The sequence below is a fragment of the Eschscholzia californica genome, unplaced genomic scaffold, assembly GCF_041429995.1.
Source record: "Eschscholzia californica isolate CP2 unplaced genomic scaffold, dmEscCali1.0.p SCAF_1, whole genome shotgun sequence".
Lineage (NCBI taxonomy): Eukaryota > Viridiplantae > Streptophyta > Magnoliopsida > Ranunculales > Papaveraceae > Eschscholzia > Eschscholzia californica.
In genome coordinates this window covers 68781935-68804390 of record NW_028238198.1, presented here as the reverse complement: position 1 = coordinate 68804390, position 22456 = coordinate 68781935, and the positions used below count along the sequence as shown (strand labels likewise).

General features: G+C 33.9%; 1 protein-coding gene, 1 long non-coding RNA gene and 1 pseudogene across 8 annotated transcripts; 2 read left to right on the top strand and 1 right to left on the bottom strand.

The window, feature by feature from the left end:
* Window positions 1–2704: 2704 nt before the first annotated feature.
* LOC147568619 (uncharacterized) lies at window positions 2705–7461 on the bottom strand. 6 transcript variants are annotated; one of them, XR_015231075.1, is made up of 7 exons: window positions 7031–7461; window positions 6862–6915; window positions 6418–6598; window positions 6147–6288; window positions 5812–5932; window positions 4220–4449; window positions 2705–3149 (listed from the first exon to the last, which is right to left on the bottom strand). It is a non-coding gene; the product is annotated as an uncharacterized LOC147568619 (long non-coding RNA). The 6 variants fall into 6 exon arrangements; XR_015231073.1 differs by having other exon boundaries at window positions 6877–6915; XR_015231074.1 differs by adding an exon at window positions 4678–4864 and having other exon boundaries at window positions 6877–7226.
* A 7011-nt stretch (window positions 7462–14472) lies between these two features.
* On the top strand, window positions 14473–19251 carry LOC147568618 (UDP-xylose transporter 3-like). Its single transcript, XM_086655029.1, has 9 exons — window positions 14473–14720; window positions 14932–14974; window positions 15060–15259; window positions 15868–16052; window positions 16194–16261; window positions 17223–17355; window positions 17800–17961; window positions 18076–18348; window positions 18794–19251. Exons 3-9 carry the CDS (start codon window positions 15139–15141, stop codon window positions 18908–18910), a joined length of 1059 nt encoding a protein of 352 aa, XP_086511155.1. The 5' UTR covers window positions 14473–14720; window positions 14932–14974; window positions 15060–15138; the 3' UTR covers window positions 18911–19251.
* A 630-nt stretch (window positions 19252–19881) lies between these two features.
* LOC147568617 (superoxide dismutase [Mn], mitochondrial-like) lies at window positions 19882–22456 on the top strand (annotated as a pseudogene). The gene is made up of 6 exons (XR_015238400.1): window positions 19882–20205; window positions 20729–20775; window positions 20878–21003; window positions 21121–21177; window positions 21589–21666; window positions 22156–22456. The product of XR_015238400.1 is annotated as a superoxide dismutase [Mn], mitochondrial-like (transcript).

Sequence of the window (22456 nt, the reverse complement as noted above, 5' to 3'; positions counted from 1 at the left end):
ACTTCCGCGCCTTTAGTAATATGAATTTTAAATTTATTTCTCAAATGGGCTCTACTTTATGATCATGATCAGCTTCCCGCTTAGCCTCCTAGTTTATCGAAACTACCAGATCACCATTTTTTTGCCGTTACTGTCACAAGACCGTTAAAGTCAAATTTTGTATTCCAAAGTTTTACCTTCTTTTAATTCTTTCGCATCAACTCTCTCTCTCTCTCTAAAAGTTTTATCACATCATCATTTTCTGTTTTTAACTAGTCCATCTTCCCTAATTGTTTATCTCTCTAAAAAAAATCATCTTTGTTCCCCAATTGTTTTTCTCCAAAAATTACGATTTAAAAAAAAATAGGTGTATGAATATATGGTGAAGATATATAAAGAATCAGTCAACAATAGCGGATAAATTAGAGACGTTATTTGGTATCAAGGAGAAAGTGATACATCAACTTAACATGATTATGACACGTATGAAGTTAACAAGGACAGATTCATCCACAACGTCCGATTTGATCTTGGACGTCCTTTTCTTCCAATAATCCAGGTGAGTGAATTCCCAAATAGTAACTCAGTTTGTTTTGATTCGGTTGAGTGGACTCAGAGACTTGGTTTTGACTTGAGTTGACTTTGGATGATTCATGTTGGGATGACATTAAGGGATAAGAGATGGATAGAAAAGGTGAGAGGATGGCAGATGGGGATTAAGTGGACAAATGTGGTTTGTCTTTGATGGAGAAGGGCCAAAATTGAAAGAAGTGCATCTAACGACAGATGCCCAATTGAAACTTGGAAGATGTTGGCTGGCGAATTTCTCGAGAATTTTGGATCATTTTGTGTTTTTAAGGGGTGGTAGTGGTTCAGGACATTGTGAGACACTTGCATGTCCCCAATTTTCGTGTTATTGGTTGGGGACATTTCAAATGTCCCCACATGTCAGTGTATTCGTTTGGGACTTTTTAAATGTTCCGAAATGTCTCTTTTATTCGTTTGAGAAATTTTAAATGTCTGAAATGACTATGTTATTCGTTTGAAACATTTCAAATGTCTCTGTTATTCGTTTAAGACACTGAATTATGGACATTTCAAGACAAATTAGTTTCATGGACATTCGAAGACATTTTAGTGTAAATTTGGAGAGCTTTTGGAAAGAGAATGTTTCTGAAAAATATGGAAGATACTTTGGAACATTTCAATAAGAAAAATAATAAAAATAAATATTAGTATCAAATTATATTAATAATATATAATAATATAATAATATAACAATATGAATTATTCTTATTATATTATCATTATTATTATATTATATTATAACATTATTATTATATTACTATATTATTCTATTATTATATTATCATAATATTAACTCATTATTATACTCGTATTATTATATATACTAGGCATGACCCCCGCCCTGCGGGCGGGGGAATGCCCTTTACGCAACGGAAGAAGTAAACATACCGATCACAATTTGAAAATAATTAGAAAATTTTTATTAACAATTAATGAACCAAGTAATTACCTAAATAAAAACAAATCGTTAAACTGACCAACAATTATATTTGTGTTAAACTAATAAACAATTGTGAAAATTCACGAAAATTGTTTTCACTTGAGGAAGAATTTCAAGATATCCCTTTCTTCAATGATAAAAGAAAAATTGTTTTAAAAGAAGACATCAACATTAACCTAAAATCTTCATTGTTATGTCAAAGTTCGTTCAAATCTTCACAATCCTGAGATTCGATTCTTGTGAATGTCGGATACTTATGAAGATATATGATTATTGCTGTTTTATTGATCTTTGTAAAAGGGAGTCGGCGCGTGATTCTCTCGTGTGACTTTTGTATACCCAACAACTGAATTGCAGTTCATTTGGGATATTCTACCAACGGCCCCCAACACTCCGTTCTAGTAGAAACAATCCTTCCTGTCTTAGAAAATTATAGCATGCATTACTTGTTTAAAATTTGACTCAATAATATAGCATGAATTCAAGATTTTGGTTTAATAGAAATAACTCCATTATAAATAAAAGAAAACTTCCAAATCAACAAGTCAAACCATTGGGTCACATTGTGTCATGATAAAGATCAAATGAACTAAAGTAACCATCAATCCCTTATCCTAGAGCCTCATTGAACTGGATCAAAGAGATCTAAATTGAATTGCTCACGATAATTTAACTTACATGGACCATTCTTAGTATATATATGTATATATAGTAATGAAGTTCTCTTTCTTTTTTAAATGTTAAAATGAAGTGCCTAATATTCACATTGTTTTTCGAGATGGAACCTATTAATTATCACACCTTTTATAAAGATGGAAATCATTAATTCCCTCTTAGTTTTTGTCAATTTCATGTATAGTGATTGTTTAATTACTATCCAAAAATAATTTGAACAAAAATTCAAGGTATATCAAGGGCAGCCTAAAACCAAAATACTCGTTTCATGAGAAAAGGACAACATAAATAACAAATAAGAAACTTAACAATTTCTCAATATTGAGTAGTGAAGATAAAACATTTTGAAGTGCAGGGTCTACGAATCCTCAGTATGTATTTCCTCACTCTCATTAGTTTCCCACACAAGAATATATACTTAGTTGAACCCAACAAAATTAAAATTTACTTCATCGCCAAAAATGAAGTAACCATGTAGAGAGAAACAAACAAATTAAATTTGTGGGGTGGGGAGGGGGGACGCAAGAAACATAATCACTTGATTGAAGGAGTGGTCTCATCTTGTGGCGCATGAGTATAGTAAACAGAATGAATGTAAGGAAAATGCTTCTAACTATTCAATAAGTAAAACACTTACTGAAGTTGCCTTCTTTTAAGCATAGGTTGAACTGATTGACATCCAAAATTGGAAGTTAAACATTTTTTTTTTACCTAAGAGAAGTGACAAATCAGTATGCTTTCAAAAATTAGGAGATGTAGTCGATCCTCAGAAGGCCTGGAAATTAGTAAATACCCGCTTCAAACTATAATTTTTTGCTTGAGTGTGACTTACTTGCTCGATATATGATCCTCCAGTTTCCGTTTGCTAACACTCTGGTTGAAGCATTCCTGAATGCTGAAGCAACTTTATTACTCACTCCGTCAACTTTGTTTCCAGTACAATTTTAAAACCAAGAGGCACACCCTCCTACATAAAGAAAGAGTTAACAAAACAAGCTAATTTCCTACAAATATTTTAAAACATACCCGATATCTTATAACAGAGTCCATCAATATAAACATAATTTTGAAATGAAGAGTTTGCTTTTAGTGAATTACATATTCAGTAAGCACTAAGTCAGATTATGGACCATTCGAAAATTAAATCAAAGAATACAAATTGGACGGAAAGAAAGTGTTTTTCTTTTTAATGACCAAAACAAAAGAACTTGGTTGAATAAAACAGGACAAAAAGAAACACAGGTGGGAAAAAATCAAACTGTGCAAAGATTCAAGTTCACAACAATAAATTAACTTATGTTACAAAATTTAAACAAGTTTTTCAATCCATTTTCAGTACAAAATGTGCAAGTGTGAAGTTAAAGTTATCAGTGTGCTGATGGAGCATAGCAAGTGTTGCTTTTGAGATTGATTGTTATAAAGTTGTCCATGAAGAACATGTGTAGACCTAATATTATGAAATGAAAGAATTAAAAGTCGGCATCATGAAAACAATTCTCAACCATAGTAGGCATATTTCAAAACACCTGAGAACATATGAAAGTCAAGCTACTTACAACTTAGTGAAATGACAAACTTGATTAGGAAAATACATAGTAATGATTGGTAATTTTTTTTAAGAATTTGTAGGAACGCATTCATCTCATATAACAGCTATAAAAGATTATACCAAGCAACATCTAACATGTAGGACAAATGCAATTGTACATTGGTTTTACTTATCGAATTTTGGTTATATTCAGAAGTAAGCCAAAAAGACCAACAAAGTGAAGTTGGAAACCATGTTGAAACTTTACAATTGTTTAAAAATAACATGTAATGGTCCACTCAATATATGTGGTCGTTTGAAAATGGCGAAGGAAGTAATGCAGAACAATAGATGAGTTTGTTGATCTTGACATTATGCCCCAGAAAATTAATAACGGACGCACAAAATTGGCTCTTGAGTTGATAATATTGGGGTAAGTTTGAAGTTCCAATAATATTTTCAGTCACTCATGGAACTACATTAACTAATATAGTATATAATATTCATACCTCAAAGGGATGTCTTCTGAAGGCAGGTTCGACCCAATTTTTGTGGAATCTATGAACCAAATGGTCAAGACTGAAAGAACAATGAGGAACGGCGTTGACTGAGCCGCTCTTTTCATACTAAGTAATCCCATAAGAAGAAGTTGTGTATCAATGCAGCTATTATACGCCCCACGAACGTCCATTTAAAATCCTACTGCTTTTCCGCATCATTGATTGTAAATATTTATAATCTAAAAAATCGAGAATCATTAAACGTATTATTACTGTGAGATGAGAAATGAACGATTGAAATGATCATTTCTACAATTATGAAATGGTTGCCTGATGACGAGAAACAACAAAGGCAAGGGCAAAGAATACTATTATCGACGAAAGTAAGAAAGGAGTCACAACAGCATAAAGCATTCCAAGTAAGAAGTAAAGTTGAATTTGATGTTTTCCTACATTAGAACAAATACCTCATGGATCCACTGGCTATTCTCTATCCTTTTCTGTCTTTACCAAGAAGAAATTCTTCAAATGGTAAAGAATCAACGTTTCAACCTCCAACTTTCCCCAACAATTACAACCCATCCATTAACCATTATATAAGTAACGAAGAAAGTCGCTTTCATTAGGATTGATGCGCCGATTATTTTGAGTATACTGGTAAAAAGAGGCTATTATTGGTTGGTTGTTCCTAGCTTGGTTTGAGAAACTACTAACTTAGATTAAAAAAAAACTTTCAAAATGCAGTTGACTTCATATGCTTTTGTTGACTTCTTCTCAAATGCTGAATGTCTTCGTCCTTCACAAATAAGCTTGAATTGTAGTTTCTTCATGATATATTTGTGGATACATTAGATGTGAATGTATTATTTGCTATAAAATGATCCAACTCTAGAATTAAAGGAGGATGTAAGTGCAACTCAACAAAGTGTTCAACAGTTATAGTAAAATTCATTGAAGGAATTTTGTCAGTTGGGTTTGGTGCTACTAATTCAAATAATTAATCTTATGGCAATATAGTAAAATTCATTGAAGAGCTCTGCAATATTTTTATTTCCTATAGAAAGTGTACGTGAAAGAAATTCAATTCCAAATCCAAATAGTGAGCACAGAGAAAGTAATATTCAACCAATAGGGTTTCCGTCCGTTCTAGAGATAGCAATTACTATGAAGAAATTCTGTAATTTCACCAGAATTTAAAACCAGATTGCTTGAACTATCAGCAGAAATTATTCCAATTAGTTCTTCGCATAACAAATCAGCCTGCCTAGAAACGTTCAGTGATAGGATACTTGATAAAAGAGATTCTGCAGTAGAAGATTCAATTTTCCAACATAACCTCCAAATTTCAAGTTCTGGAACTGGTTTATAAAAATCAAACCTTTCTATCAATTCAGTTTATGTTGTCTCCCTTGAGGCTAAGAAAGCTAGTTTACCACATTCGTTAACTTACTTACACTGCTAGCTACTGGTAAACATTGAGTAATGAACCAAATGTACTTCTGTCAATTACAACGATTATATTGAACTACTACTTGTCTGAAATGGTCATATTATTGAAATGCAAGAGAAAAAAGATAAGAATAAAATGAAGAGTGAGGTACCTCAAGTAATCACCGTCTAAACCAGCCACAGTTATAGTTTTTCCGTTGAGATTAGCTACGCTCTACAACAAAAATCATGAAGGTCGAAGAGTGTTTCTTCATCGACACCTATTACATCCAACTGCCCCATTAAGAAAATTCATTAGTCAAGTATCTTTAACGTTCAAAATCAAGATAATGGTGTTTACATATCCACTTCAAAATGAATAGTAGGCTCTAGTTTCATAATGAAGATTGTTCCAAGGTGAAAAAAACCCACAAATGTCAACGATGTGAATTGAAAGGATTTATTTTTTATAAACATAAGCTAAAGTGTTACAAAACTACAAATATACCATGTTGTAAGTTTGGATCCCAAGTTTCTCTCCGATGATGATGAATTTGACATAGGCCAGCAAACAATTTTACCTCGTTGTGGGAAACGATAGCATCCAAACCATACCTTTGGCCTTGTTTAATTCGATTACAATTGAACTTCTGAATTACAAAATTATCAAAATCAACATCGTTTCAAGGTGCAACACCACAAATTTGTATGAAATAAACCGAAAAAGATGTAATTTTCTATAAACGTAAGTTAAAAATGTTGTAGAACTTCAACTATACCTCTTTATAAGATTAATTTCCAAGCTTCATCTCCAACAAGTATAACACTGATATAGCCCAGCAGACAATGTAGTCATTCCTCATGATAGACCATGCCTCGTATCCTTCTTCAGTTTGATCTTCTGAATAGCTAAAGGGTAGAGGGCAAAGGTCTAATTTTGCACAAATGAGATTTCAATGCCTTCACATGAATTACAAAAATGGTAAGGCCAAGATCAATAGAAAAAATACACATTATAATTGATTCACAAACCCATGTTCAAATTTTAGGAAATTTCTAAACCAGAAAAATCAAATATAGGATCATAAGTATCAACTGGATGATCAATATATTGATTATTGAATGCAAAATTCTGAACAAACAAAAACTATATAATGATCCAAAAGAATGAACTTCAAAGGAATATACAGAAAAATCAAAATATGAAGCATGCATACTCCAACCTTGATCATATATACCTCGGTTCCTATGATGCCAAAACGGAAATGCCGAATGCTCTTCGATTGAAGAAATTTCAAATTTTAGTCAGAGGTATGGTTTAGGACACAGAAGCATCTGTGAAATCCAATTGCAAAATTATAAACATCAGTACGGAAGGAGGGAGAAACTTACCCGATCTATCGATCAGAGATATATTTGAAGGAAAAATTAGACAATAAAATCTATTAATTCCCTCTTTCAACCATCTTCCACTTCAACTAATAAACCCTATCTCTAATTCTAAGAAGGAGAAACCAAAAAAGCAAAAACTATTAGAGAACCCTATGTAAGCAATGGAAGGCAAAGTAGAAGAAAGATTAATTGGGCAAACAGACGTTCAGTTGAAGAAGAAGAAGAAGAGGAAGAGATGCTCGATTAGAGATGAAGTGCCACTTTTTGAGATTTGGACCGTCATTTTGGTGAAGATATGGAAGATTGTGATGGTGAGATTGTACAGACTAAACCAAATCGGCGGTGGGCATTTAAATGGAAACGCATTTGGACGGACAGATTGTAGTTGTCCTAGTCATTAATCCGTCCTAGTCATTAATCCTTGTCAGCAGAATGGGCATTCATTTTGTCCTAGTCATAAGGATCTGTTTTGTATAATAGATGTATTATTATTATTATTATACTATGTTATTATACTATATTAAATAATAAATATCCACCAATTATCTATCTATTTACACAGTTATCTACAAAAGTAAAAAAGTATATAATTGTGAAATATTAATAAATTTGTTCTTTCATATTATAAGACAATAATAATATTATTCAATAATAAATATTTACCAAATGTCCATCTTTGTCCACAGATATCTACGGATGTCTACAAACATTGAAAAATATATTTTTGAAATATTAGTACAAATAAATATATTATTTCATATGATTAGACAATTAATTTTTGCACTTATAGTCCAATTTCAACACCTAAATCCACATTTAGTCCACTCTAATATTAGTATATGATTTTAAGCCAAAATAATATTTATAAAAGAGTTTTGGTCCAAATGGACCCATCTTCATAGAAAACACTAATCTGTAGGGTTTATATTTTACCATAATACCCTCTATACCCTTATATATAAGATAAAATCCACTTCTGAAACCAATCTTTAAAAAAAATTCATTTTTTTATTTGATTTTCTCTCTCCAATCTTCTCTCCCCACAACCGAAACCCTCTTACTTCTCTCTCTAAAATTAGAAAACCTATTCCAAACCCCTAACAGAAACCATCTTCATCTTGTTCTTCTTCATCTTCATCAAAAACTAAAAACTCACCATCCTGTTTCTTCCTTGAACGACCGTGCCACCAAATTCATCGTTTTTCTTCCTCATCTTCATAATAAACTATTTTTTCCATATTTTTATCTCTAAAAGGGGAAACTATCTATAAAACAAACCCTAGATGATTAGAGACGTCGTCTGAGAATCATTTTCATCATACTTTCTTCATAATCTTCATCTAATATCTTTATTCCTTCATCGGGTAAGGTGATTTTCTTCGTACTTTCTCTCTCTAAAACGTAGCGCTAATACTCTAAAACGTTTTCATCATCTTCCAAACCGTTTTCATCATCTTCTAAAATTTGATAATCAAAATTTGTCATTAATCTCCATTTTCTTCGTCATCTTCATCATCTTCAAAATATCTGTTTTTATTTTTTGAAGTTTTCCTACTATTAGTTTCTAATAGATTCTGAAGTACAACAGATTTATAAAACATAATGTGTTTTGTATAGATAAAAACACATATTATTTTATTAAGATATTTTTCGATTGATTTTCAAGTTTACTATCTGATTCGCAATATCAACATATTTATGATACATTACATATATTTTATACATCAAAACGCATTTAGCAATGTTAAGATATTTTTGGATGTCATAGTTACTCAACTTTTCTGATAATCATGTTATATACACATCGTGTTTTTTATATTAAAAAATATATTATTTTTCCCCATTTTCATTTTGTGTCATAAATAACCCTTTAGTTATCAGGATGAATTCATATTTGTTTACATTTTATTTTGTGTTTCATACATAACACATTTTGTATTAACAATGTTACTTTTTTGATATGTAAAAACTTTATAATGCATACTACGAACCAAACAAATTTTGAATTATTAACAAACATATTATTTACTATAAACATTTACAAATTTTGGTAAACATTATACGTGTTTTATTATGAGTTATTTTCTTTTCCGCCCCCTACTTTGTGACTAGCTTCCTGTATGGCCATTTGTTTTTCGTAAATTCAAATTTGGCCCCTATTTTTAACACCGTCAGTTAACTTTAAAGGTTAACATTTTTGTTACCAAAATGACCCTTTAAATAAAGTAATCTTGTAAAGTCAAAATTAGCCCTCTTTCAGATATGGGCTCATTCACAAATAATTTCAACTTTGTTAGAATTAATTTAGAGGCCAAAATGAAAATATATCTTAAATATTTTAAAAGCACCACCTCGTATCTCTCTCTCTCTTCCATTTCATCACCTCCATCTCGCCACCACATCATCTTCTCCGACAAAGGTGGTCGGCCGGACGAATTTTCCGGCGACCTTCAACAAAAAAAACTATGATTTCTTCTTCCACCTTCTTCTTCTTTATCTTCCCTTTTCATCTTCTTTTTCTCTCTTTTCTCTTCTTTTCTCAAATATATATGGGTTATTTTCTGATTTACTCCCAAAAGTAAGACCAGTTTCTCGTGTGGCCCCCTAAAGTATGAGAAATGTCGAGATAACCTCCTTTTGATTTTTTACATCCAATTGACTGTTATATCAGAGTTAGGTCTGATTTGACCTTTTCTTTTTCTTTTCCTTTATCTTATTTCTTCATCGTCATTTCTCCCAAAAATTTCTTTCTCGTGTTCTTCACCCCCCTTCTTCTTTCCACCACCACCATCACAACCAACAGTACTACCATCATCATCAACATCATCTCTATCTCTATAGGAAATTATAGATTTGAAGCTTTACTAACATTAATGGTTGGGGAACAACAAAGTTCCATTCAAGTTGCATCTGTTTTAAGGAGCTTTTAGTCTAGGTGAAATAATCCTAAATAGATACGCAATTCCAGCAACAGATTGAATCCACATTGATATTACAAATACAAGCCATCCATTGTTAAAAGAAGCCCCAAACCTCCCTTGAGATGGTGGTGGTGGTGTTAGATGTGGTGGTGATGGTGATTGCGGTGGTGATGATGGTGGTGGTGATGTTGATTGTTGTGGTGATGTTTATTGTGGTGGTGATGTAGATGAAGAACACGAGAGAGAATAAGTGTTGGGAGAAATGGCGGTGACGAAATAAGAAAAAGAAAAAAGTCAAATCTGACCTAACTCTGACATAATAGTCAATTGGATGGAAAAATCAAAAAGGCGTCATCTCGACATTTGTCATATTTTAAGGGGGCACGCGGGAAACCAGTCATACTTTTAGGAGCCAATCGGGAAATAACCCCAATATATATTTGGTTTGTTAAATTTTACTTTGATTTATCAAATGTATAGATATTATGTTAACAAATGCGTTATTATTATGATATCATCGACAAAGTTTGCAAACATTTTACAAAGTTGCATCAAATTTGATTTTCTTATATCAAATATAGTATAGTATTTGGTTTGTTAAAAGTTACTTTGATTTATCATATATATTAGAGTTAATTCTTATTTGGCCCCCTACTTTGTGACCAGCTTCCTTCTTGGCCCCCTTATTTCTTGTAAATTCAAATTTAGCCTTTTTTAAGATAAATTTCTTAACTACCCTTCCTATAAATTTATATGTTTAAAATAAAAATATTAAGAAGCATTCCTCCACCTCACCTCTCTCTCTCCACCTCACCCATGTCTATCTGTCTTCTCCGACAAGGTCGCCGGTCGGAAAAATTTCGGCTGGCGACCTTGAAGATTAAAAAAAAATGATTCACTTTCTCTCTCTCTCCAAAAACTCAGGTGAAGGGGTTTCCCTTCCCCGGAGATCTGTTGAACCACACCTTCAAAGGTCTGATTTAACAGATCGGAAGGTCTGTTCCTTCCAGACCTTCGAAGGTTTGGTTCGAACAGACCTGCGACGGTCTGTTCCGACCAGACCTACGAAGGTCTGGTTCAACAGATCTCCGCCGAAGGGAACCCCCTTCGCCGGAGTTTTTAGAGAGAGATTTTTTTTTTTTTTTAATCTTCAAGGTCGCCGACCGGTAAATTTTCCGACCGGCGACCTTGTCGGAGAAGACAGAGAGAGAAGGGTGAGGTAGAGAGAGAAGGGTGAGGTAGAGAGAGAAGGGTGAGGTAGAGAGAGAAGGGTGAGGTAGAGAGAGAAGGGTGAGGTAGAGAGAGAAGGGTGAGGTGGAGAGAGAGAGAGAGGGAGGTGAGGTGGAGGATTGTTTCTTAATATTTTTATTTTAAACATATAAATTTATATGAAGGGTAGTTAAGAAATTTATCTTTAAAAATGGAGCTAAATTTGAATTTACAAGAAATAGGGGGCCAAGATGGAAACTGGTCACAAAGTAGGAGGCCAAATAGGAATTAACTCTATGTATTATTTATCAATTGTTATGTTCTGTAAACAAAAAAGATGATGATTTAGATGTTTATATTTTGTCATAGAACATAGTAATGTAAAAAAAATATTTGTTGAACTAACATGATGTTAATTTCATCAGATTTTATTTTATATTAATGTATAATGTTGGTGAAAGATCTTGGAAAATTGTCTCTAAAATGTAAATTTCATCATATTTTATTTTATATTTAGAAACTACATGATGTTAATTTATAACTAGTTATATAAACAGGGAAAACAAATTATCTTTTCCGAAAGTGTTAATGCCTTGCTCTAGTTCTACTTGATATTTAAATCATCATTTAAAACATGATCATTTGTAACATAACAATAATAAGAAGATGGTATCTTTTTAAATGACCGTTATATCGTTATTTTACTTTAAATCATTTTGGAAAAGGTTTGTTTCATCTTCAGACGCAAAATTTATGCACGGTGTTACGCAAATCCGTTAGAGCTGACATACTCCAACTCTTTAATAATTTTATTTCAGATTTGATCTCTACAAACAAGTGAACAACAAATAAAAGTAGGAAAAAATAAATATATATAATAAATAAAAGATTTGATCTCTACAAACAACAAATAAAAGTAGGAAAAAAGTAAATAAAATAAATAAAAAGAAAATACTAAATCAACGTGATTTATTTGATAATCAAGTATGGAATATCTGTAATTGTTACCGAAGTCACACGACGTGCTATAAGCCTATAACGATACAATTTAATTTGTAAAGTTTTTTCCATCTGTAGCCATGTTGGTTCAACTATCTTCACTGACTATACTGATTTTAGTTTTTCTTAGGGCCGCGGCTTTGGGGAATAAAGAAAATTCTCCGAAGAATAAAGACTTTTCTTAAAACTAGTCAAATAAGATTGACTTTTTATGTTTCTTTTTATTGCTAAGGGGCTTCTAATTTTAGAAGATGCTATAAAAAAAGTTCCTCCATCTCATCACCTCTCTCTGTCACTTCATCTTCTCGACACCTCATCATCTTCTCCGGCGAAAGTCGTCGGCCAACCAATTTTCCGGCCGGCGACCTTCAAACATAAAAAAAAAATTAAATTAAATTTTCTCTCTCTCTCTCTAAATTTTTTTTTCTTACCTCTGTCTCTCTCAGGGCCGTGCCTGACAATTTAGGGGCCCAGTGCCAAACTTAATTGAGACCGTTTAGATAGATGTGAGGTAAAAAACCATTACAGTCGATGCAATAACATAAATTTAGAATAATTTATCAATAAATTATTTTATTAAATTATTAATAAATCCAAACTCAATGAATGAGGATTTGTCTATGGGCGAGATATAAAAAATATTGCAAAATAGAAATTTTCGTGAAAGAGATGAGATTTGCAGAGAGTGAAGAGACGCGATTCTAGGAGGCCTTAGTACATTTTATACTATGCAAATACTACACTAAATTACATAAATATCAAGATTGTAGGTAAATTAAACCAATAAGATTAAGTGAAGTAGATATGTTACATGTAACACTATAGAAAGTAGGCTCTTAATCTAAGAAAAAAAGAGAAAAAATGCCCTCTATGGGGTTCGAACCCAAGGCCAACCATGTGAAGTTCCTCCAACTCAACCACTGAGCTATTCCAACTTTTCTGTCTAAGAATCACGAGCTTATCAATAGTATGAATTAAACAGAAACTAAGACCCTCCAACCTTTTAAGAACAGTAGGCCCCTTGTGGTGGGGGGCCCTGTGCGGGCGCACGGCCCGCACCCCCCACCACACGGCCCTGGTCTCTCTAGAACAGATCTAGAGAGAGAGAGGTTTGTTCGTGTTCCATCACGAACAGATCTAGAGAGAGAGAGGTTTGTTCGTGTTCCATCACGAACAGACTTTGTTCGTGATGAACACGAACAGATCTGTTAATAATGAACACGAAGAAGAAGAAGAAGAAGAAGAAGAAGAAGAAGAAGAAGAAGAAGTAGTAGTAAAATTTAGTTATTCCTCAAAAAACCCACTAGGATTATCTTTTAAACAGAGAGTTGAAGATAAAGACGAACAACTTATATAAAAGGGCCCTCCACTCTCAAAACTATTACTACTAGTACTGAAATTCTCAAATTTCTCAATTAGTATATCAAATCGTACAACTGAAGCGATTGATTTTAGAGAGAGAAACTCATCAACCACACGGTGCACACCCACTTTCAAATCCATCAAATTCTTCTCTTCAGATTAAGAAGATCAAATTATCAGCCCTAAAATAGTTTTACTTATGAAGTTTCCATTAGAATTAGCATCTTCTTGTTATATTATACCTACAAAAAATGAAGTTCAATCTTCTTCTATGACCGTCGAAGAAATTGAATCAGTATCTTTTGCTGTGAGTGACGATCCATCAATTTATTATAAGAAGAAGAAAACGGTGGAGAAAGTTTCGAGATCAAAATATCAAATTCAACACAATCTCATTGACGACCTTCACTTCCCGCCATTTCTGAAGATAAAATTGCGCCGGTAATAACTACGGCGAGAAGAAAGGAAAACACGACGATGAGATCTGATACTAATAATAATAAACAAGAAAGAAAGTCAGTATCAAAACCTAAAATTAGATCTACTAATAATAATGAACACGAACAGACCTCTCTAGAACAGTTCTAGACAGAGAGAGGTAAGAAAAAAAAAATTAAAGAGAGAGAGAGAGGAGAGAGAAAATTAAAAAAAAAAATTATGGTGAAGGTCGTCGTCCTGAAAATTGGCCGGCCGACAACTCGCCGGAGAAGATGATGAGGTGTCGAGAAGATGAAGTGGCAGAGAGAACAGATGAGATGGAGGAAAACTTTCAAAAAAATGTATTCTGTATTCTTCATAAAAATTTATTCCCCGAAGAATTTTCAAAAAAATCTGGATTCAATCGAAAATTTATTCCCCGGAGAATTTTCTTTATTCCCCAAAGGCGCGGCCTTTCTTAGTGGTTAAAATTAGAAAAGTATTAATATTGGCTCATTTGTTAGGAAAACAAATATCACAGTGAAGGAATTTCCTCTAGTAATTTTTATAAATTATAAGTAGACCCTTATCTTACCATAGAATTTCATTCAAGACCATCTAATCCCGGCGTTAAAACAAATTTGACGAACTGAAATCACAGAGGTCGTTACCTTCTCCTCCTTAAATAAGGCGTCTTCTCTCTCTCTCTATCTTTTCTCCTGTGTAATTTCTTCAACGTAAATTAAACGAAGAACGGCAGGAGGGAAACCAGAGCTTCCAAGGTTCCATTACTCTCCTTCGTTCTCTCTCTAACTATTTCTCTCATTTGTCGATCTTATCTATCAAATTCAACTCAGAATATACAAACTGAAACTTTGTCTTTACTTGGTTTGAGCAGATCTAGGGTTTAACAACGATTAACTGTTGTAAATTTGTTTTTGTTCGAACTTGTTCTTTTTTTTAACTTTAGTTGATTGATTTTTGATGGAGCAGGATTTTGATTTTGGGGCTTATTGTTTCTCGTCATAGGAATGAGGTATGAGTTTCACTTGTTATTTCCTCTCATTTCGATCTTCGAGTTTTTGTTATTTGATTTTATGTTGTTTTAATGGTGGATCCAGATCGAAGTGTTTGTGAAATTAAAACGGAGAGATAGAGAGAGAAATTAAGATAAGAAGAAAAACGAAGAAGAAGAAGAAGATGAGTGAGAGCGGGAGATTCCAGCTAGGAACAATCGGGGCGTTGGGTCTCTCTGTGGTCTCCTCTGTGTCGATCGTGATTTGTAACAAGGCCCTAATTAGTTCTCTTGGTTTCCATTTTGGTGAGCTCTCTCTCTCTCTCTCTCTATAATTTTTTCTTATGGTTAATATACTTGAATTTATTTAGTAAGCTATCTTTCAGACTATTATGAAAACAGAAAATACTTTGTTTAGTAATGAGATGTAACATTAGGATCTCCTGATATTGGATTATTTAGTGGGTAGCTGATAGAATTTTGATTTGATTCACGCATTTCCCACTGTGAGGGTGGTAGGGTCTCAGAATGTTGTCGTTAACAACTCAGTTTTACCTAACATAATACCTCATTTAGTATCAGACAAGAAATTGTATAGTTTATCCTGGGGTTGAGAAAATGAAGCAAAGAAGAAGGAGATGACCCCATATAGGTAGGACAAGGTTTAATGATAATGGTGACTATGTGGATGTCACCTTTAACGATAAGGTCTAATTCTTTTAGTATGTTGTTGTTTTTGAAGCTGCACCATTTTGTTTGTTATTTGTTGGTCACGGACTATGCTTATCCCTTTTTGATATATTATCTGGGAGTACATCTCTTATTAGATGATAATAGTGTAATACTGTATCACTTTGTTGCTCTTTGATGCGTTGAGATTTTTCTACGCTTGACCTCTAATATATGTTGTGCAGCTACTACTCTGACAAGCTGGCATCTATTGGTCACATTCTGTTCGCTTCATGTCGCATTGTGGATGAAACTGTTCGAACACAAACCGTTTGATGCTAGAGCTGTCATGGGATTTGGAGTACTGAATGGGATATCCATTGGACTTTTGAATCTTAGTCTCGGTTTTAACTCAGTCGGTTTCTACCAGGTACAATTCCTTTTCACATTATGTCATGTCCATAACTCCGGTTGTCATTTATTGACCATTTTACGTATTTCACTTTCTGCAACACACTCTACTTTGGGTAACTAATGTTTTGACCTCTTATCAATCGATCTTGCTATTTAGATGACCAAGCTGGCTATCATCCCTTGCACTGTTCTCTTGGAAACTGTTTTCTTCACAAAGAAATTCAGGTTAGTGCTGTTTCTCCTTTCCAATCACCATTTTAAACTGAAAATTTAGTGTTATAGCCTTCGCAATCTCCAATTTAAACCGAGTTTTTTTTTAATCCATGTTGACGTAAAGTACTTGATTGGAAACAAACATATATATGGATAAAGAAGCCAGGTAAAAGCCTTGGTATTTCCTACCCTGGACGATGTTTCTTAATTTTCTTACACAGATCTAGTTACAAAGTTGCCATTAAGAAAACAAAAAAATTATTTTAAACCTGAGGATGCATGTAACCCACATTTAAGGATCAAAAACTGAGTAATATTTTGACATATTTAATTCCTTACTCAGATTAGTTTATTGCTTCCAATAGCAGAAAAGAAACAACGGGAAGAAAAATTCCGATATTGAGGTATTAGCACCATTTCCTAAAGTGGAAAATAGCAATGAGGCGAGCCTTGGAGCGAACGCCTCGACCGTATTCTTAACTGTTAGTGACTAGTAATTGTTATGTCCATATGCATGTTCAAGTTTAAATCGCCTTGGTTCATATCCCAGTGTACCATAGAAGGGGCAAATATAGCTTGTGTAGCTGTTCTTTTTTACTTGGAAAATAGTGTAAACAACAGATAAAACAAGAGTTGAAAGGGTAGAAACTCCTAGTGCCACAGTAATAGGGTTATAAGTATGGCTACTAGCAGCACACTCAACGAAACTATATAACATGACCAATAATTTATTCTGTTGTTCTGAAAGTCAAATCCCGTACTCAAGTTATACCGAGGAATAATTTCTATTGTTCATGAATCATGAACGTATATATATTTCAGCTATTCACATCATTTGCTGAAATGGACACAGTGACACACCCTGACTTTTGAATATATATATATATATATATATATATATATATATATATATATATATATGTATATATCAATTAATCTATATGTGCTAATAATTGATTGGTCATTATTGCAGTAGGAGAATTCAATTCTCACTTTCTATTCTTCTTTTGGGTGTTGGAATTGCAACTGTGACTGATCTTCAGCTCAATGCTTTGGGTTCCATATTATCTCTGCTCGCAGTGCTTACTACATGTGTTGCTCAAATTGTATCCTAAAGTGGCTTTATCTATTATTTCCATAATTTAATTAATCATCAAAGTTATTGTGTCTAAATATGCCAAAGAGATCATAGGGCTATGTTGTTACTGCTTGGACAATCTGTTCATAATGTTTTGGTGAGAGCTACTTGTCCCCGGTAATGCATGCTGTCATATGATTAAACATGTCTCCCCTGAGATACCTAATTATCTGATCAATAGTGACTGCTTGATGACTTGAATTTTTGCCGCTAGGTAAACTTATATCATGAGTGGAAGATTGAATCGAAACAATGCAAAAGAATCTAGAACAGTTAGATATCAACAGATCGGGTTTGATACAATTGTATATAGTATTGATATTAGACATGATAAACTTTTGCTTACTATTAGGATTTTGTGTTTTCTAGTCAAATTTCTCTTTCTTGGTAACCCTTAATTTATTCTTCCCAGATGACCAATACCATTCAGAAAAGATTTAAAGTATCTTCAACCCAACTCCTATATCAGTCTTGCCCTTATCAAGCAATGACCCTTTTCATCACTGGTCCATTTCTAGATGGGCTACTGACCAAGGAAAACGTTTTTGCTTTCAAGTATACACCTCAAGTGCTGGTAAGTGAATCGGAAGACAATTTTAATTTAGAAGTTCTCTTTTTTTTGTTTTTTTTCTTTTTTTGTAGATCTGGTTGCGCAATTGTAAAGTCTAATTATATTGTTATCATGCAGGTTTTCATCGTTCTATCTTGTCTAATCTCCGTATCTGTTAACTTCAGTACGTTTCTTGTTATTGGAAAGACCTCACCTGTCACTTACCAGGTCCTCGGACATTTAAAAACATGCCTTGTACTGGCTTTTGGTTATATCTTACTCCGCGACCCATTTAGCTGGCGTAACATACTTGGTATCCTGGTTGCATTAGTCGGAATGTTACTTTATTCTTACTTTTGCACTCGTGAGAGCCAGCAAAAATCGAATGAACCAGCTCCACACTTGTCTCAGGTACTATCTACTACTCATGCTTCTGATATCAGTATCTATTGATGTTAACCGAGGCAAAGTATGTTGATCATCATGTGAAGGTTGCATGCATCAAAGCTCATAATTGTTAGATAGAGCCAGGGGCTTATGAGTTTAACAAGGAGTACGGATCGAACATATAATGCTCATCGCTGGTTCAAACATATATTGTAGCTAATGATGCTTATGTAAAGTTGTTTCTTATGTCGCAGCTAACCATGATTTTTCTTGGTTTGCGATTTTGAAACCTGTTAGGCATTAGACTTAGATTTGTGTAGTCGGCCTCACGTATAACCCGGGAGCCATTCAGGAATTGGCTTGGGGTACAGCAACCATAAGGCATTAGTCGTAATCTGTTACAGTTCTCAATCACTCTGTTACATAGAGTATTTGTGAGAGCTAATCCTCGATTTCATAACTTTTTCAGGGAAAAGAAGATGAATCTGATCCTTTGATAAGCTTAGAAAATGGAGCTGCCATTGTTACCGATGACATCCCTAAAGCCCCGTTGTGGAACTCGAACAAAGATCTGCACGATGCTTGAAATGTTCTCCAATCTCCCTAGCAAAACTCAGGTTCAGAATCAGCCAATGGAACTCATCCAACAACAAAGCATATAGGCAAGAGCAATCACATCCCCAATCAGCAAGTACTAAGTCTAGTAGAAACACATCCATTACAAAAAAAAATAATCAGAACAATTTAAAGGAATGCAGTTTGTTTTCTGTCATAGTTATTTTTGGGTTCAAGTACCAATTTTGTGAATTAGGTATTTCAGCAGTCAATTCTTGTAAGTGAGATGTCATAGTTTCATCTCAATTAATTTTGAAGTTGAGTGTTGTTCTTACAAATACTCTTTTTTGCTAAAATTTCTTAGGTATACCATAACTGCATCTTTTTTTTCTAGGTTCCTTGACTTCTATTTTAGATACAGACTTGAATACTTCGATATTAGGTTCTTGTAGAATAAGATGATATTCTTGCGTTATCACAATGAAAATTTAGTGAATAATACTCTTTCCAAGTATACAGTGGATGGAAAAAGCAATAAATTAACTAAGTAATTGATAAGATTTTCATACGGATTAGAGTTACCATTACTTTCGGAAACATCATTGCTCAAATAATGAAAACATTTAGACGGGTTCTAGAACAATAGATGAACGTTAGTGGTTGTTTTTTTTCTTTCTGGTCTGATTTTTATAGTTTCTGTTCATCTTAGTCTTTATTTTAAGTTATTTCAGATAATAAGGCATACGACGGAGAAGTTAGAGATTGAGAAGACAGAAACGACCTCAGATAAAAGAGAACGAGAGAGATGAGTGATTAGGGTTATATTGGGAAAAAAAGGGACTTTTATTTGAACAGATCCGTGTTAATCAACTTGGAGGGCCAAAACTACGAATTGGTCATATCTGGGTGGTAAATCCGAACTAACCCGTAAACACGTGGACCTCAAAAAAAGCTCTGATCTTGCAATTCGTTGGAGAAATCTAGAGAGAGAGAGAGAGTGAATCAGCTATGGCTCTTCGATGTATGAGCAAGAAACCACTAGGTTTAGGATTAGGGTTACAAAATGAATTGAGAAATGCACGTTTAGGGTTTAATAATCATGCTAGAGAATTGCAAACTTTCACACTTCCTGATCTCTCTTATGATTATGGTGCTTTAGAGTCTGCCATTAGTGGAGGAATTATGCAAATTCATATCAACACAAACATCACCAAGCTTACATCACTAACTATAATAAAGCTCTCGAACAGCTCGATCAAGCTATCGTTAAAGGTGATTCTTCTACTGTTTTTAAGTTGCAGGGTGCGATCAAGTTCAATGGCGGAGGTAAACGATTAATTTTCAAATTTCCCTCACTTCAATTGATCTATTTTGTGCTTTCATATGGAATGAAATCATTTTTTGATTAGTTATTGCTTAGCTTTTCTTGATTAGTTATTACAAGTGAGAATAGTCCCACGTGGGAAAAGTGTCCGGAAAGTTTGTTTTGAGTTGGATGACCACAAACTTAATAAGATATCAGAACTAGGCACGCATGATAGACCAGAGCTAGGGTCGCACATGATAAACTAGAGCTAAGGTCACGCATGGTAGACCCAGAGGGCACACGTGTTCTACATTACCAAGAAAAAGACACATGTTAGGACTCAAAGAACATCACAAGTGAGGGGGGTAAAAATAGACTCACATGGCAAAGGATACTTTAGTAACCAAGAATATAATATTTAGGTTTTTCCATTCATTACCGATTGGTTTTAAGTTTGATGGCGACAGGACACACTATTATCCACTACTATCTAATTGTCATTGACTATATTTGGTGAAGACTTATGGTAAAATATTTGTACAGGTCTTGTGAACCATTCAATTTTCTGGAAGAATCTAACTCCTGTTAGTGTAAGTCTATCTCTAATTTTGAGATACTAATTTATGGTTTAATTTAGTTTAAAGAGGGTCTCGTCTTTATATGATGTTGGATTATGTTGTAATATATGTCAGGAACGAGGTGGTGAGCCACCACAAGATTCCCTAGCTTCGGCTAATGATACACACTTTGGTTCTTTCGAAGCATTGGTGCAAAAGATCAATGGAGAATGTGCTACTTTACAAGGCTCTGGATGGGTGGTGGGTTTTCAATTTTGCTTGAAGTCGTAATTAAGCGTTAGTTTAGTGTATTCAATGTTTATTCTTAATGGCTGGGTGTATCTCACTTTGATTATCTTTTTCCTCAAATTTCTACAGTGGCTAGGTCTGGACAAAGAACTGAAGAAGCTTGTAGTTGAGACCACTGCGAATCAGGTAATCTCAACAAGGTAGTTGTACAATTGTCTTAAACTGATCTGGAAACTCTTGTTTATGCTTACCATATTCTGAACTGACTTGTTAGAATATGTGAATCATTTTGTGAGTTATATTTGAAATTTTGTTGTTGAATATCTGAATCTGTTCTAGAACTTGACGACATAGAGGGCAACTTAATTTCTACAAGCTTCCCGTCGCTCGAATTTACCCTTGTGTAGTATTTGCTTCTGGGTTAAATTCATTATCGTCTTTTTTCCTTCCTTTGTTACTCTCACCACCTAAAGTTGGGGTACATCCTTATGGTTCAATAGTCTCTTTTATACATCAAAGTCAACTTCAATTTTATGTTTCTTTCTCAATCTAGTAGAGTTTTTTCTTTTAGACAATAATGAGTGTGGCTTGTTGCAGGATCCACTAGTGACTAAACGTCCAAATTTGATTCCTTTGCTTGGCATAGATGTTTGGGAGCATGCATATTACTTGCAGGTAATTTCTTGTTTAACATTATTCATATTTTACTCAAAGGGAAAATGAAAATGTCTATCTGCCCGAGCATATCCCGGCTATCCCAGCCAGAGCATCACCGCTGTATTCAAAGTACTCTTCCTAGAAAACGCGGGATTGTCAACACTTGGGTTATTGAACTTGAGTTATTAAAAAGGTATAAATAATGTAGTTAGGTGGGCTTTAGGCCATTTAATTCGACAGGCTTTTAGGCATGTTTGTTTCAAAAGTTTAATTTCAGCGGTTATCATGCTTATCACATCTTTAACGTATCTATGCCATTGTAATGACTTCGTAAGTCACTTTTAAAAAAAAAACGGATTTTTAGAAATATTGCTCGTAAATTTGATCACGCAACATTCTTCTAGATTGTGGTGATTTGCGTTGTTTTGGAAAACTTGGGGCATCTATATGTTAATCTCTTTAATGATTCTAGCATGTTTATGAGCTCTGATATCCATGGTTATACAGTACAAAAATGTGAGACCAGACTATCTAAAGAACATATGGAAGGTCATTAACTGGAAATATGCTAGTGAAGTGTATGAGAAGGAATCCGCATACGGTGAGTAGCAAATTCCTAGGGTTTTCTCCCTCCCAACTTTCAAGCAGTTCCACCCTGGTGCTGGATAGTGGTGATTTTATAGAACTTATTTGGATTGATGTAGAGATTTCTGTTTTCTTGAACCATCTGTTTAATAAACTCCCCGGAGATTTATTTTTCCATCACTTTGTGTTACTTTTGTTGTTCCCATTAGTAAAGCCAATTATG